We start from the raw sequence: 13623 nt of genomic DNA, 5'->3' as shown, positions 1-13623 counted from the left end.
CCAAGCTGGCCTCAGGCTTATGGCAATCCTTCTGCATCAGTTTCCAAATTCTCAGATTACAAGCATGCATCATCACACCTGGTCAATTACTGCCACAGTCTAAGGATAAAGGAGTCTCTGAGGCCCGGCGAGATAGCTCAGTGGATTAAAGCACCTGCTTAGGCAGATGCAGGGGCTGGGGGACTGATCCCAGGGCCTGTAGTGCTGGCCCTGCCCTAGGGCACACCGAGACCGGAGACTGAGACTGGGCGTGGTGGCGCACACCTGTAATCCCAGCATTTGGGAGGCTGTAAACAGGAGTCCAATCTGTGCAGTGAGACCCTGTAGACCCTGTACTAAATGCTAAATATATTTTAAAAAAGGGGGGGAAAAAAGGAACAATGAAGAGAGGGCAAGGAGAAAAGCTAGGAAACATGACAGGGGCAAAGCCATATATTTATATGCACAAGATGGTTAAGGCAATGATCCTGAGAATCTTCAGCAGGTTTTTGAAACTAGCAGTTAGTTGGTCGGATTCTTACCCTGACTAACTAACTATATATGCTGATACCTGTGAACTAAGTGACTGCACTGAAGATAGCAATGTGTAATACTAGGGCCATGCTTGGAATGCCTGTCATTCTGGTTTTCTAAATATGTACTGTTTGTCATGCCATACCAATTGCTGCTACATTGTCTCTCAAGTAAATGTTAGTTTAAAAAAATAAGGGTAATAAAAGAAAACAAGAGACAAGAAAAAATAAAAAAAGGAGTCTCTGATTCTTGGCTTTACTCTGAAGACTGAGCTGTTTATAGGATAAAAATTGGAAATGGAGAAAAAATAACTAGCAGGAGTAAGAGAAAAAAAGAAAAAGATGTAAGAAGGCCTAGAGAAGGTTGAAGGAATCAAAAGGTACTGGACTTAAGCTTAGGAAAAAATAACAGTAGACACTTGACAGTGGATTTTACAGAGCAACCCTACTCCCCCAGAAGGTACCTGGACATACAAGCACAACTTTTTCAGTTGTCACAGTGACTGGGGATAATTTAACACTCAGTGCTCAGGATGGTAAGTACTGTGTGAGGTATAAAGGACAGACTGTGATGTGGGCAGTAGACTGCAGCCTCCTGGCCTTCTGGACAGAACCACCAACCCCCATGCCTTTTGATTGCTACATATTTCCTTTTTTTTTTTTTTTTTTAACAGAACCAGGGATTGAACTCAGGCCTTTGTGCTTCCCAGGGAAGCACTTATTCTACTGAGCCATCTCCCTGGCCCAACTGCTACATATTTCCTTCCCCCCAACACTGGCAGAGATTCTGACCAATCCGTAAGCATCATGTGGCTCCTGCTTTCTTTGATCACTTTGAGCAGCTACCTGTGATACCTGCCTCCCTCCCACCTTCCATGCTGGCCCGCTGCCTACCAAGCTTCTTGGAGAACTTGTCCTTCATGTGGGGGACGATGACAAAGAGGCTGTGCAGAATTGAGAGGAAAATTTCCATCAAGCCTGGGTGGGTGGTCTGCTCCAAGTACCTCTGAAAAAACCAAAATGGAGAACACAGCCCACCAGGACTGAGTCTCAGAAGTGGAAAAGCCATCTGCAAAAAGTGACACCAAAGTTAGCAACAGTATACCAATCTTCTCATCTGAAGGGTACAAGCAAAGCTAGGGAGTCTAAAGTCACAGTCTAAAGTCACAGACCTACGTTTAAGGCTTGCATGTGCCATTAGGGTTACAGCAGATGCTTTGCCTTTCCAGGCCTCTGTTCAAAGAGCAAAATAAGAACAGCATGATGTACCTCCCAGCAGCAAATGAAGTCTGATGTGTAAAGAGTGCTTTCTAAACCATAGTTTGATATTTGTGTTTCTATTATAATTAGTAATAGTCCTACAGTAACGATACATTTTATAAACTCCCCTCATATTTATTATCTCTATGGCCCGTGAATAGACATGAGGCAGCCGGGCACAGTAGCCATGGGTTAAGAGTAAAGAAAAGCAGGCTCTCATCTGCACCTATACAGAGCTACACTGATGTGCCCTTTGCTGGCCACCTCTTGCCCCCTGCATCTGTTCCCTGTGTGAATTGAGCCTCTGCCATTGTACTTATACCCACCATTCCTTTGGCTTTTAAAGCAACTTTAAAAAAATTATTACTATAAAGGTAGCACAGTATTAAAGAAAACATATAAAATATAGAAAAGTAGAAAGCAGGAATAATATAAAATTTCTATGAAATTTTATTAGATCCTGGTGCACCATTTAAGGAAAAGAGGCTCTCTCCAGAAGAGACAGGGACTAGGAAGCACTTTTCCCCAGCTAAGAAACTCTTCAGACTCACAAGGTACCCAACCTGAAGCCAGAAAAGATTCCAGGTGACCCCGGAGCCAACAGCTCTGGGCACTGCACTTCTACCATCTCAACTTTAAGTCAACTCTAAACAAAGCTCGGCAAAACCAGGTCTCTCTTCAAAATGGTCATCTCTCATTTCACAGAACACTCATACATGCTCCTCACCGAAGCTTGGACACTAACATTCACTTCTGCTCGTAATTCACCAGAAAGACACAAGAACAGCCTGAGAACCAGTAGCCACAGATCTAATCTCAGCATTTGCTCTGTAGTGGTAAGACAAGATAACCTCATCGCAGGTTCGATCCCTGGCACCACATGCTGCGGCGGCCCCACCCCCAGGTGAGCTGAGCCAGAGACCAGGTGTGGTGGCGCACACCTATAATCCCAGCTCTGGGGAAGCTGAAAACAGGAAAATCACTATGAGGCCAAGCTGCGTAGTGACACCTTGTACAAAATACAGAAAAAAAGAAAAAAGAAAAAGATAAACCTCATGGAAATTAAGGGATATAGCTCAGTGGTAGAGTACTTGTCTGCCATCTCCAAAGTCCTGGGTTTGATCTCAAGCACCAAAATAAAAGAAAGAACAGAAACAATAGGGGAAATTACATCAAGCATTGTTCAGGCCATATAGAAGATAAAGGTTAGGCAGTGAATATAAAGCATTTATCAAATCATATGTATTTTCTATTATTTCATCATTACTGCTTTCTACTTTTCTTCAGAGACATCTGTTAGTCTTATAATGAAACACTACACTTTATTTTTAAAAACCAAAAGAAATGTGACTGAAAGAACAACATAGCTCAAGCCCCCAGGGCCAGCCAAGTAGTCACGGCTGTGGCCTGTAGCCTGCTGGCCTGCTGCATACACACGCTTCTCGTCCCCGGCTTCAGGCCGCCCATAGCTCAGAGGCACCCACCATCACCATGGGGATACACAGGGAGTCACAGGCACTAAGAAGAAATTCTGAGAAGGCCTCCAACGTGTCTTCCTTCTTGGCACTGGGAGCTGTGAAGGGATTCTCCTGGGCTGAAGGCTCACCCTGGAATTCTACAGCCAACCTGAGAAACCAGAACATGAGTATGTTTAATGCTGTTCACCCAAGGGCAGGAAGCGCCAGCCTAGTGGACGCCTGCGTCAGAATCCAGGGAAAGCACCCCACCATCAGATCTGGGGACGGTTTAAGGCGCCAGTGAGATCGGGTCCCTGACTACCCCTCCAGGCTCCGGCTCCCCCATCATACACCACTTCCCATCACCATGTGTCCTGTTTCACCTTTCTTTGTCTTCTCCTATGCTGTTTTCTCTCCCTGGATTCTTGACAACTCAACAAATTCCACATACAGACTTAAAACTGTCTGTCCCCCTCTGGCTAGCATCAAGCCTGGCACAGAGAAGACATGCAAACATATGCTGACATGAGCTGTTCTCAGGGACTAGCTATGTGCTGCTGGGCTAGCTGCAGGGAAATGCAGAGGTGAGCGAGACACAACTGGGAAATGCAGAGGTGAGCGAGACACAACTGGGAAATGCAGAGGCGAGCAGACACAACTGGGAAATGCAGAGGCGAGCAGACACAACTGGGAAATGCAGAGGTGAGCGAGACACAACTTCATGGCGCAACGGCAAAATCTTTACCAGGACAGAATCTTTAGGCAGCTACCTGTCCTCAAACCTCCCTCACACATCCCTAACCCCAAAGCCAAAGTCCTCCCAGTGTACATCATAGCATCAGAAATCAGGGGCACTCTTGAAGCCCTATCCCTTGCCTGAACCTTTCCCATGCCTCCCCTCCCTGTTATGCCCTCAGACCACAGAGGGCTCCTTACCTGCAGGCATTTCTAAACCCTTCCAGAGTGCTCAGGAGGAACTTTCCCCTTCGAAGATTCGCCTTCTCTGACTCCCTACTGCCTGCATGGCCCTAAAGTTAGAAAGACAGAGGAACCTGTGGGCCCAGCACCTGCTGTGTCCCCATCTATGCTTGGAGGACCACAGACCTCCAATACTTAAACTGTAGTCTGCCAGTCACAAATATTTAACTTCCTATGGGAATCTTGGTGATAGCCTCAAAAATCTAACAGAGCAGCTTTTTAAAAATAGTTGACCTCCTGTATCCCTGAGAACCACAGGACTGGCTCCTAGAGTACAATATGCAAAAGGCTGTCACGGCTAGTGGACATTAGCCTAACTGGCTGCAATGTCCATATTGTTGCTCTAAAACACAAGAAAATCCCCATCCTTTTAGGTGTAAAGATTTTAACCTTAAAAGATACAATTAACATTTACATTGACAATATCTTTCCTGATTATTTTAAATCTATGGGGCATTGGGGGTGCCGAGGAGATGGCTCAGTAGAATAAGCGCTTCCCTGGCAAGTGCAGGGGCCTGAATTCAATCCCCGGTTCCACCAAAAAAATAAAAAAATAAAAATAAATTAAATCTATGGGGCATTAAAAGCCAATGATTTTTATCAATATATGCACAATGCCAGTGCGCATTGATCAAATTCTTTTTAAATTTCTAACAAGTTTCCAGCCTGAATTTTGTGAGCATGTTTATTTGTTCCTTTAGGTATAAGTACTTGATAATTTTGAGGGGATTTTTTTGTGTGTGTATGTGTGTGTGGAGCGCAGCTCGGACTCATAATAATCCTCCTGTTTTCAGCCTCCCTAGTGCTGGGATTACAGGCATGCACCACCACTCCCAGACTCCATCACTGGCTCAGCGCACCCAGGAGCGAGTACTTGCTAATCTTGGACTTTAGAGAAAAATTTTTTAAATTCTGTGACTTCAGTTTCACCTACACACGAAGATAACAAACCTTAGGTCTCACTCACAGTAATGCAGCTAGGAAAAAAAAAAAAATAACATCTCATTGTAGATGTCTATGCACGAGGAAAAAAACATAAAATGGCATATGACAGTAAGAAAATGTACCCATTATCTTTCCAAAAACACAACAGAACAAGTTCAGAAAAGTCAGTCTGCAGTACACTGACCAGGGTTCTCATGCTCAGCGGAGTCTGTGAAAGCTCCACACACCGGCTCAGCATGGCTTCCAGCAAGGCCCGCAGTGCTGTGTACTGCACAGGTGGGGCACTCTGATGGTCCTTCCTGCATCCAGAGAAACAAGAACAGGCTCAGTGAGATGTTAGGTGTCCCCCCAAACCACCCCAGGATCTCAGGAAAAGAAAGTTAATGTGATAGCTTAGAACATAGGTAGAGCAACCATCACCCCCAGGCCCCTTTGGAATACTGAACCATCTTCTGAATTTTCTAGCAGGCTCTTAGCCAACTATACCTAGTTCAAGTTTGATTGGTCTTTTCCATCTTCAGTTTTAGAAGCCCTAAGTTAGGCTAGCTGACCTTTGGGCCTTCCTTCCTTCCTCTGTCCCTTTCTTTGAGATACGATCTTCCTACATTACCCAGGCCGGTTTTGAACACTTGGGCTCAATCCTCCTGCTTCAGCCTCTCCAGTATCTGGGATTACAGGAATGTGCCACCATGCCCAGCTTGGAAACTCTAAGTTTCTATGCTTCAACGATCATCAAGCCTTGGATCCATCATCTTTAGCTTTGTTTCAGAAGCCCTCACTCATCACTCTTCCTTCTAGTTGTCCTTCCTAGACACCCTCTGATCCACTCCATCTCAGAGAGGCCACCTCAGTACACATCGTGGGGAGTTATAAGGCAAAAGTAAAATAACCCAAGGATGAATAGCCCACCCCTCCCCATTTCTCTGCACAATACTGAGCAACTAGACTTCCAACTCCTTCAGGCACTACTCCCCTTCATGTATCCTCCCGGCTGAACGGGCCACTGTGCCCTCAGCAACCTCTCTCCTTGCTAACACTACTATCCTCCAAACTCACACTTCCTTCATCCCACCTAGCATAGTACGAATACCAGCCCCTGCCTGAACGCTGCTCCCGGTGCCCGCCACGTCACCCACTGGGACATGCCTGTGCTCTCTTTCTCCATGCTTTCACGACCCACCGGGTTGGTTTCCTTGCTTCCCGCACCCTGGAATTCATACTCCAGACTTAGATTCAAATAAAAGAAGAACAACAGGGACAGGAGACAACAAGTCACTGTAATGTAAAGCTGTTTTTCCTTTTAATTTGTAGAGTCAATGTGGGAGGGCCTGCCCATTAGCTCAGTTGTAAGCCCCATAACCTCAAGGCTTGCAGACCTGCCCTGAAGGCATCCTAAGCCAGTCCAAAAAAAAAAAAAAAAAAAAAAATTCCTTCTTTTAGAGTCAATCTGGAGTCAAGCGGCAAAGACCTAAACATGGTTACAGAAAAATATTAACAACTTTTCATTGTAAAAGTAAAATATAGCTGACTGACCTTGACAAGTAGAAGGGAGGAAGAGGAGGAAAGTGGAAGAGCCAGGTGGTGCTTAGCAAATGGGAATCTAGAGTTACTGCTTCAATTCAAGGGAACAGGAAACACAGCTTTTGGTACATTATTTAAAGGGTTGGAGATATAAAATATTAACTAGAAAAAATCCCAAGGAAATGGAGTAATGACAAAAAATATGAGCTTATTAAATTTTTATCTTTCAACAAGTCAATTAATAATGCCTTAAACTGATAAACAAACAGTATAGCTGAATGTAATGGCACATGTCTGCAGTCCCAGTCCTTGGGAGGTTGAAGCAGGAGGATCACAGGCTCAAGTCCACTCTGGGAATTAAATGAGACCCAGTCTCAAAAATGAAAAAGATTTGTAGGCCACAGTGGCACACATCTGTCATTGCAGCACTTGGGAGGCTGAAGCAGGAGGACAACCATGAGTTCAAGGCCAGCCTGTACTAAATAGTAAAATCCTGCCTCAGAAAAAAGAAAGAAAGAAAGAAAGAAAGAAAGAAAGAAAGAAAGAAAGAAAGAAAGAAAGAAAAGAAGGAAGAAAGGAAGAAAGAAAGAAAGCGATAAAAGAAGAGAGAAAAGGGTGAGGGATGTAGCTCTGTGTTAAGGCTCTGGATTCAAATCCCCAGTACACACACACCAAAAAAAAGGTATTATAAATATATTATTTAGACTTAGGGAGGTAATCATCAGAACAAAACAGAAATGGGGGCTGGCAAGATAGCTCAGTGGACTAAGTGGACCAGAGTTCAATCCCTGGCACCACATGCCACACCATCCCCCGCCCTGGGCCTGCTGAGCCACCACCGAGACCAGGAGTGATGGCGCATGCCTGTAATCCCAGCACTGGGGAGGCTGCAAATGGGAGGACAACTACAAGCCTGAGCTGTGTAGTGAGACCCTGTAAAGAATACATAAATTAAAAAAGAAAGAAACAGAAACAGGGTTAGAGGGCTATACCTTTTCATATAAACCCTCTATTTTTTGTTTATTTTTTGGCTTTTTTAATTTCTTTATTTTTTGTGTATTTTACTACAGGGTCTGCAGGGTCTACAGGGTCTTACTACATAGATCAGACTCGTAGTGATTCTTCTGTTTTCAACCTCCCAAGCTCTGGGATTACAGGCGTGCGCCGCCATGCCCAATTTCAATCACCATCTCAGCATGCTCCCAGGGCGGGGCCAACATGGCACACCAGGGATCAAATCCCAGCCCCTGCATCTGCCTAAGCAGATGCTTTAGTCAGCTGAGCTATCTGGCCGGCCCTTATTTTTTATTTTTTTTAATATATTAATTTGTTAGACTCTGTTCTATTTGTTTTTCATTATCTGTATACCCTCTGTTCTATTATGTTTTTTATTATTTGCGTAAGTTACTTTGTTAGAAACACAAAATTAAAAAATAGGACACAAAAGTTGAAACCAGAAGGTAACAAAATAAGTACAAATTTTCTCAGCTATTTTGTCAACAGCTGACAAACTCCATGCAAAAGACTTCCTGTGAGCTTTTTAGTGTCTCATCCTTAAGTATAAAAAGATAAAGATCACTAGGCATCTGAGAAAAGCTTCCCAAATGAAAGAGACAAAAATACTAAAAGGAAACTATGAAGAAAAATGAATACTTCAGTAAAATTCCCCTCAGAAAGATAAAAAATTATAGCCATGAAAATTACATCCATAAATACAGAACAAAATGTCATAAAAACAAACATCACAAACTTGGAAGGAGCTCTTCCAAATTAAAATATGAAAGCAGATGTAAAACCTTCAACAGTAGGGTTGAGAGACAAAGTTAAGAAAATCTCACAGAAGTTAGTACATAGTGACAAACAGATGAAAAAAATGGCTAGAAAACAAAAATTGGATAGCCAATCTAGGAAGCCCAACTCATAAATGGCAGTTCCAGAGAGAACAAGGTATGGATGTGCCAAAACAAAACTCACTAGTCTATATAACTAATATGTACTAATAAAAATGTATTAATTTAAAAAAAGAACAGCGTAAATACAGTAGAGAAAAGATATTCTTCAAGAAAATGTCAAAAAAAAAAAAAAAAAAAGCAGGGGGGAAGAAAATGCCCCTCAGGTACACACAGTGAAGAAAGTTCAGCCTGCTGGGGTCTCCTACCTCAGAAAAGCAGCTGTAGCCTTCACTGCCTCAGCGGCTACCTCCAGCACAGGGCTGCTCACTGCCTCCTGGAGGGCGCGGGCAGCATCTCTGCACATGGCTGAGCTTGTGAACAAGCGAATCTCCTCTGGCTGCCTGGGAAATAACAGATGAGAAGCAAGCGGGTGAGCCCCTACCATTGGAGTTAAAGCCCACTTTTCCTTCTCCAGTCTGGCCCTAGTGGGCCTGGCGCTCTGTCACTTTGCTTACCGGGTCAGGATCTCAGCAAAGAGGAGCAGACCCTGCTTGTGCAGCTCTGTGTTGGTCATCTTCAGGCTTCCCTCAAGGCTCCTCACCACTGCCTCGATTCCTATCTCAGGATGACACACCACAAATGAGGTACTGGTAACTGAATCCAAGGCTTTCACACTGAGATACATCCCCAACAATTTTTTTTTTTTTCTTTAGAAAAGTTCTTACTATGTTCCCCAGGCTAGACTCGATCTTACAATCTTCCTGCCTCTGACTCCCAGAACGCTAATGTTGAAAATATATATTACTGGGCTGGCGAGATAGCTCAGTGGTCTAAAGCGCCTGCTTAGGCAAGCTTAAGCAAGTATGCAGGGACCTTGGTTCGATCCCCAGCACCACATGCCATGCCAGCCCTGCCCCCAAGGTGGGCTGAGCTGACCATAAAAAATAAATAAATAAATAAATAAATCTCGATTAAAAAGAAAATATGTGTCACCATGCCCAGCTTCAAAAAACGCTGAAAGGTTTTCTGGGTGTGGAGGTGCACTCCTGTAATCCCTGCATTCTGGAGGCTAAGGCAGGAAGATGGTTACAAGTTCAAGACCAGCCAGAGCCATAAATTGAGCTCAAGCCCAGCCCAAATTGCATAGTGAGACCCTGTCTTAAAAAAGACAAAGAAAAAGAAAACAAACTTTGAAAGGATAAATTATCAAATTTTAGGGATTAATTATATATATATATATATATATATATATATATATATCTGAAACTGGTAAGACTAAAAGCAAGATCATACGGCACTGATTAGAGTTGCCCTTTCTGCACAACAGGAAATCATTAAGCAGCTATTAAGAATGATCTTTTCGAGTGGTGAGACAGCTCATCGGACTAAAGTGCTTGCTTAGGCAAGCTTAGTAAGCACAAGGACCGCTGCTCCATCTCCACCACATGTCTTGCAAGCACCACCCCCACAGCACACTGAGCTGGCCAGAGGCCAGGCCGTGGTAGCGCATGCCTATAATCCCAGCGCTGGGGTGGCTGAAAACAGGAGGATCACCACAAGTCTAAGCTGCATAGTGAGACCCTGCAACAACCAAATATATTAAAAATAATAATAAAAATAAAATAAAAGGGCCGGCCAGATAGCTCAGCAGATTAAAGAACCTGCTTAGGGACCTGGGTTCAATCCCTGGTATGCCATGCCAGCCTGGCCCCTGGAGGCAAGCTGAGATAGATTGAGACTGGGCATGGTGGCGCATGCCTGTAATCCCAGCACTTAGAAGGCTGAAAACAGGAGGATCACTACAAGTCCAAGCTGCGTAGTGAGACCTTATAGACCTTGTACTAAATGCATAAAAAAATGAATAAAATAAAATAATGTCCTTTTCTTCCTGAAGAGTCTAAGTCCACATATTTCTGCTAATCAGTGACAGCCATGCCATTTGATATGAGTGCTTACATATGGAATTTGGTAATGAGTCTTTTTTTTTAATGATGGCAAAAGTTCACACTTCTTAAGAGTAGGAACAAACAGGCTCTGCAGTGAATTTGGGCCAAGTAAAAGCAGGAAAAAGGGAAAAACAAATAAAAAATAATATACCCTCCAGTGTAGGGTAGGCTACCATAAAGAGACACAATAGGCTGGTAATGAGTCTTGACTAATGGGAATGTCCAGACCCAGCATGCCCCCTCAAAGCAGAGGCCAGCCCCATCACTGTTGCTGCCACCCAATTTCTAACTTCTCCACCTGACCCAGAGCACGCACAGGAGCGGGACTACCAACCATATACAGTGTGGCACTTGGAAAAGAAGAGAGGTTCTTCCACCAGGAGTATCAAGCAGTTGTAGCTAGACCAGACGAGCACTTCACTGGAAGAGGAAAGATGCTCAAAGACGAACTCTGGTGGGCAAAAGGGGAAGAAAACGGTAGCTCTGAGGTCATGGTCCTTTGTTTGATGTAAGGACTTTAGGTTTTTGAGCACCTTACTCCTTTATTTTTTTTTTTTTAAGCATCTTACTCCTGATACTTCTATTCACAGTTTCTCCATCCAACATGGTCATTGATTCACAGATAAACCTGGGAAATCTTCTGTCTGCTCTAAATTCTTTTTAGCAGATGAAGAAACATGCCCAGAGAGGCAGTTTTCTAGCAGAATTAGGTTTGAAAATTATATCTAATTCTCAGAAAGGCAACAGAATGATGCAGAAAAATGTTTTTAGAGTTGGAGAGACATGATTTTACATTTCATCTCTGCCAATGACTAGCCTTATAGATTTGAATCAGTTGTTCCTCTCAAAACTCCATATTGCCCATATCTCCCATAGAAAATTTGGTATATAATTATATTAGGCTTGTAGATAAATTGCCTCCATGTACATAATGATTTTGTGTATTCACTCAAAAAATTTATTTTTTTATCTGTAAAATAACAAAGATGGGCTAGAGATATAGATCAGTGGGGCAGAGTGCTTAACATGAGCAAGGTCCTGAGTGTTTAGTATATGTGCTCTGGAAGCAAGCATAGGAAATGGATTTGATCCCAGCACCACAGAAAAAGAAAAGAAAAAAAAAAAAACAAAGCCTAGCATAGTGGTGCACACCTGCAATCCCAGGACTCAGGAGGCTAAGGCAGGAGGATCACTGAGATCACTGGGAGTTTATACAAGAATCTCAGGCTGTATTTCCCAGTTCCTAACAGGCCTTGGGGAAAGTTTCTTTTGCCTTCTTAGTCTGCAGACCTTCCCCCTAACCCACACTCAGATTGTACTCCTGGAAGGTAAAAAAAAAAAAAAAATGACAAAGATCAGTAAAAACAATTGTTCAGAGTCATACAAGAAATCGGTAACCAAAGGATTACAAAGCTTTCTTCATACAGGGTCTTGATACACAGCTCATACTCATAGTGATACTCCTGTCTCAGCCTCCCCAGCACTGGGATTACAGGCATGCACCACGATGCTCGGTTTCAGTGACCAGCACGGCGGCACAGTGGCACCGCATGCGATACCGGGGATGGAACCCTGGGTCTTGCACTTGCCAGGCAGACGCTTAGACTGCTGAGCTATCTCCTCAGGCCCCTTCGGTGTGACTTATCAAAGGTTCCCAGATAGGGCTACTGCTACTGCTGTGACCCCTCTCGAATCCTGTCGGAACTCTGTAGTCCTCTGAAAAGAAGGTCAGAGGGCCCCCCTACCTGGGATGTCAGCATGGATGAAAGCCGAGGCATGCTTCCCTGGGGAGTGGACCAGCACTGAAGTTATACAGTGGGTACTGGCCACCTGCAAGCACTCATCTCTAGAGAGAAGAAACTGGAAGAAAAAAAAAAAAACAGCAGCAGAAAAGTGCCCTAGTCACATCACTGACAGGCAGGACCAGAGGACCTGGCCTGAGTCTAATTCATCTCTAATGTCTTCTGCACTGCTCAGCATCAGGCAAGGACAGCACAAGGCAACAGCTATGGGTTATGGAAAGGAGTATCTGTGAGGACCTGAGAAATAGAAGGAAAGAACAAGGCAAAACCCACTGACCACACCTGAAAAGACCAAAACTGCCCCTTTAGTAGTGCTTAGGTCTTCATATCACAAAAGTTCTTCCAAGCATTTGTCTGTGTTTATTATTTTCAGCAATCCTATGGCATTACATGGAAGGTTCCATCATAATTTTCACTTTACTGAATTTATAAAAAGAAGATTATCTAACAAGCCTGAGGTTTTTTTTCCATAGATAGGCCTGTGCAAAGTGGGCCCTGGCTGGGTTTGGGAGTTTAGATATCAGGAGAGTTCCTATCATGCCCAGAACTGATGAGAGGGGCATGACTAAACTATTTGTACAAAGTAGGGCCGGGTGTGCTGATGAACACCTGTAATACCAGCACTCAGGCTGAGGCTCGAAGATCGCTGCAAGTTCAAGACCAGCCTACAAAGCAAAGTGAGCTCAAGGTCAGTTTGAACTGCATAGCAAGACCCTATCTCAAAAAGATTAAAAAAATAATAATAATAGACTGTATATTACACCTGCTTTCCAGAATTTGATGTGCTACACTGAGGGTGCCTGTGTGACCAATCAACCCCCAATAAAAACCCTGGGTACTGAGACTTTAACGAGCTTTCCTTGTGGGCCACATTTTACATGTGCGGCCACAACACATTGCTGGAGGAATTACATGCAACCTATGTGACCCAGATGAAGAGGACTCTGGAAGTTTGTGCCTGGTTTCCCCCAGACTTCACCCATGTGCCTTTGCTCTTTTTGTTTTTATTTTTTTGTCTTTTTGACACAAGGTCTCACTATGCAGTTCAGGCTACCCTTGAGCTCACTTTGTAGCCCAGGCTGAGCCTTCCCAGTGCTGAGAATACAGTGTATACTGGCCTAATAACATATTATTTTGGCCAGTAAGAAAACATTATTAGGCTTTTAGAATATTTTGCTGAGTTTACACATCTATAATACTCAAATAACAGAACTTAACAAAAAAAGGGGATACAGATGAATGCCTATTTTGTATCTGTGTATTCAAAGTGGTTAGGATAGATATATAGTTACATTCTCTTAATGAATAGA

The 13623-nt window shown here is 43.6% G+C and overlaps 1 protein-coding gene across 1 annotated transcript in view; it reads right to left on the bottom strand.

Annotated features, from left to right (window-relative positions):
* The window catches only part of Mei1 (meiotic double-stranded break formation protein 1), a 100932-nt gene that overhangs the window by 39435 nt on the left and 47874 nt on the right, over positions 1-13623 (bottom strand). Inside the window, exons 7-14 of the mRNA XM_004642606.1 lie at positions 12257-12371; positions 10846-10962; positions 9081-9180; positions 8832-8966; positions 5337-5451; positions 4166-4257; positions 3257-3398; positions 1407-1518 (exon numbers count right to left, since the gene is read on the bottom strand). Of these exons, the coding sequence (XP_004642663.1) occupies positions 1407-1518; positions 3257-3398; positions 4166-4257; positions 5337-5451; positions 8832-8966; positions 9081-9180; positions 10846-10962; positions 12257-12371 (928 nt within the window). The remainder of the gene's footprint in view (positions 1-1406; positions 1519-3256; positions 3399-4165; positions 4258-5336; positions 5452-8831; positions 8967-9080; positions 9181-10845; positions 10963-12256; positions 12372-13623) is intronic.

This window comes from Octodon degus, unplaced genomic scaffold (genome assembly GCF_000260255.1).
Source record: "Octodon degus isolate 3935 unplaced genomic scaffold, OctDeg1.0 scaffold00156, whole genome shotgun sequence".
NCBI lineage: Eukaryota > Metazoa > Chordata > Mammalia > Rodentia > Octodontidae > Octodon > Octodon degus.
This window is presented reverse-complemented; position numbering and strand designations above follow the sequence as displayed.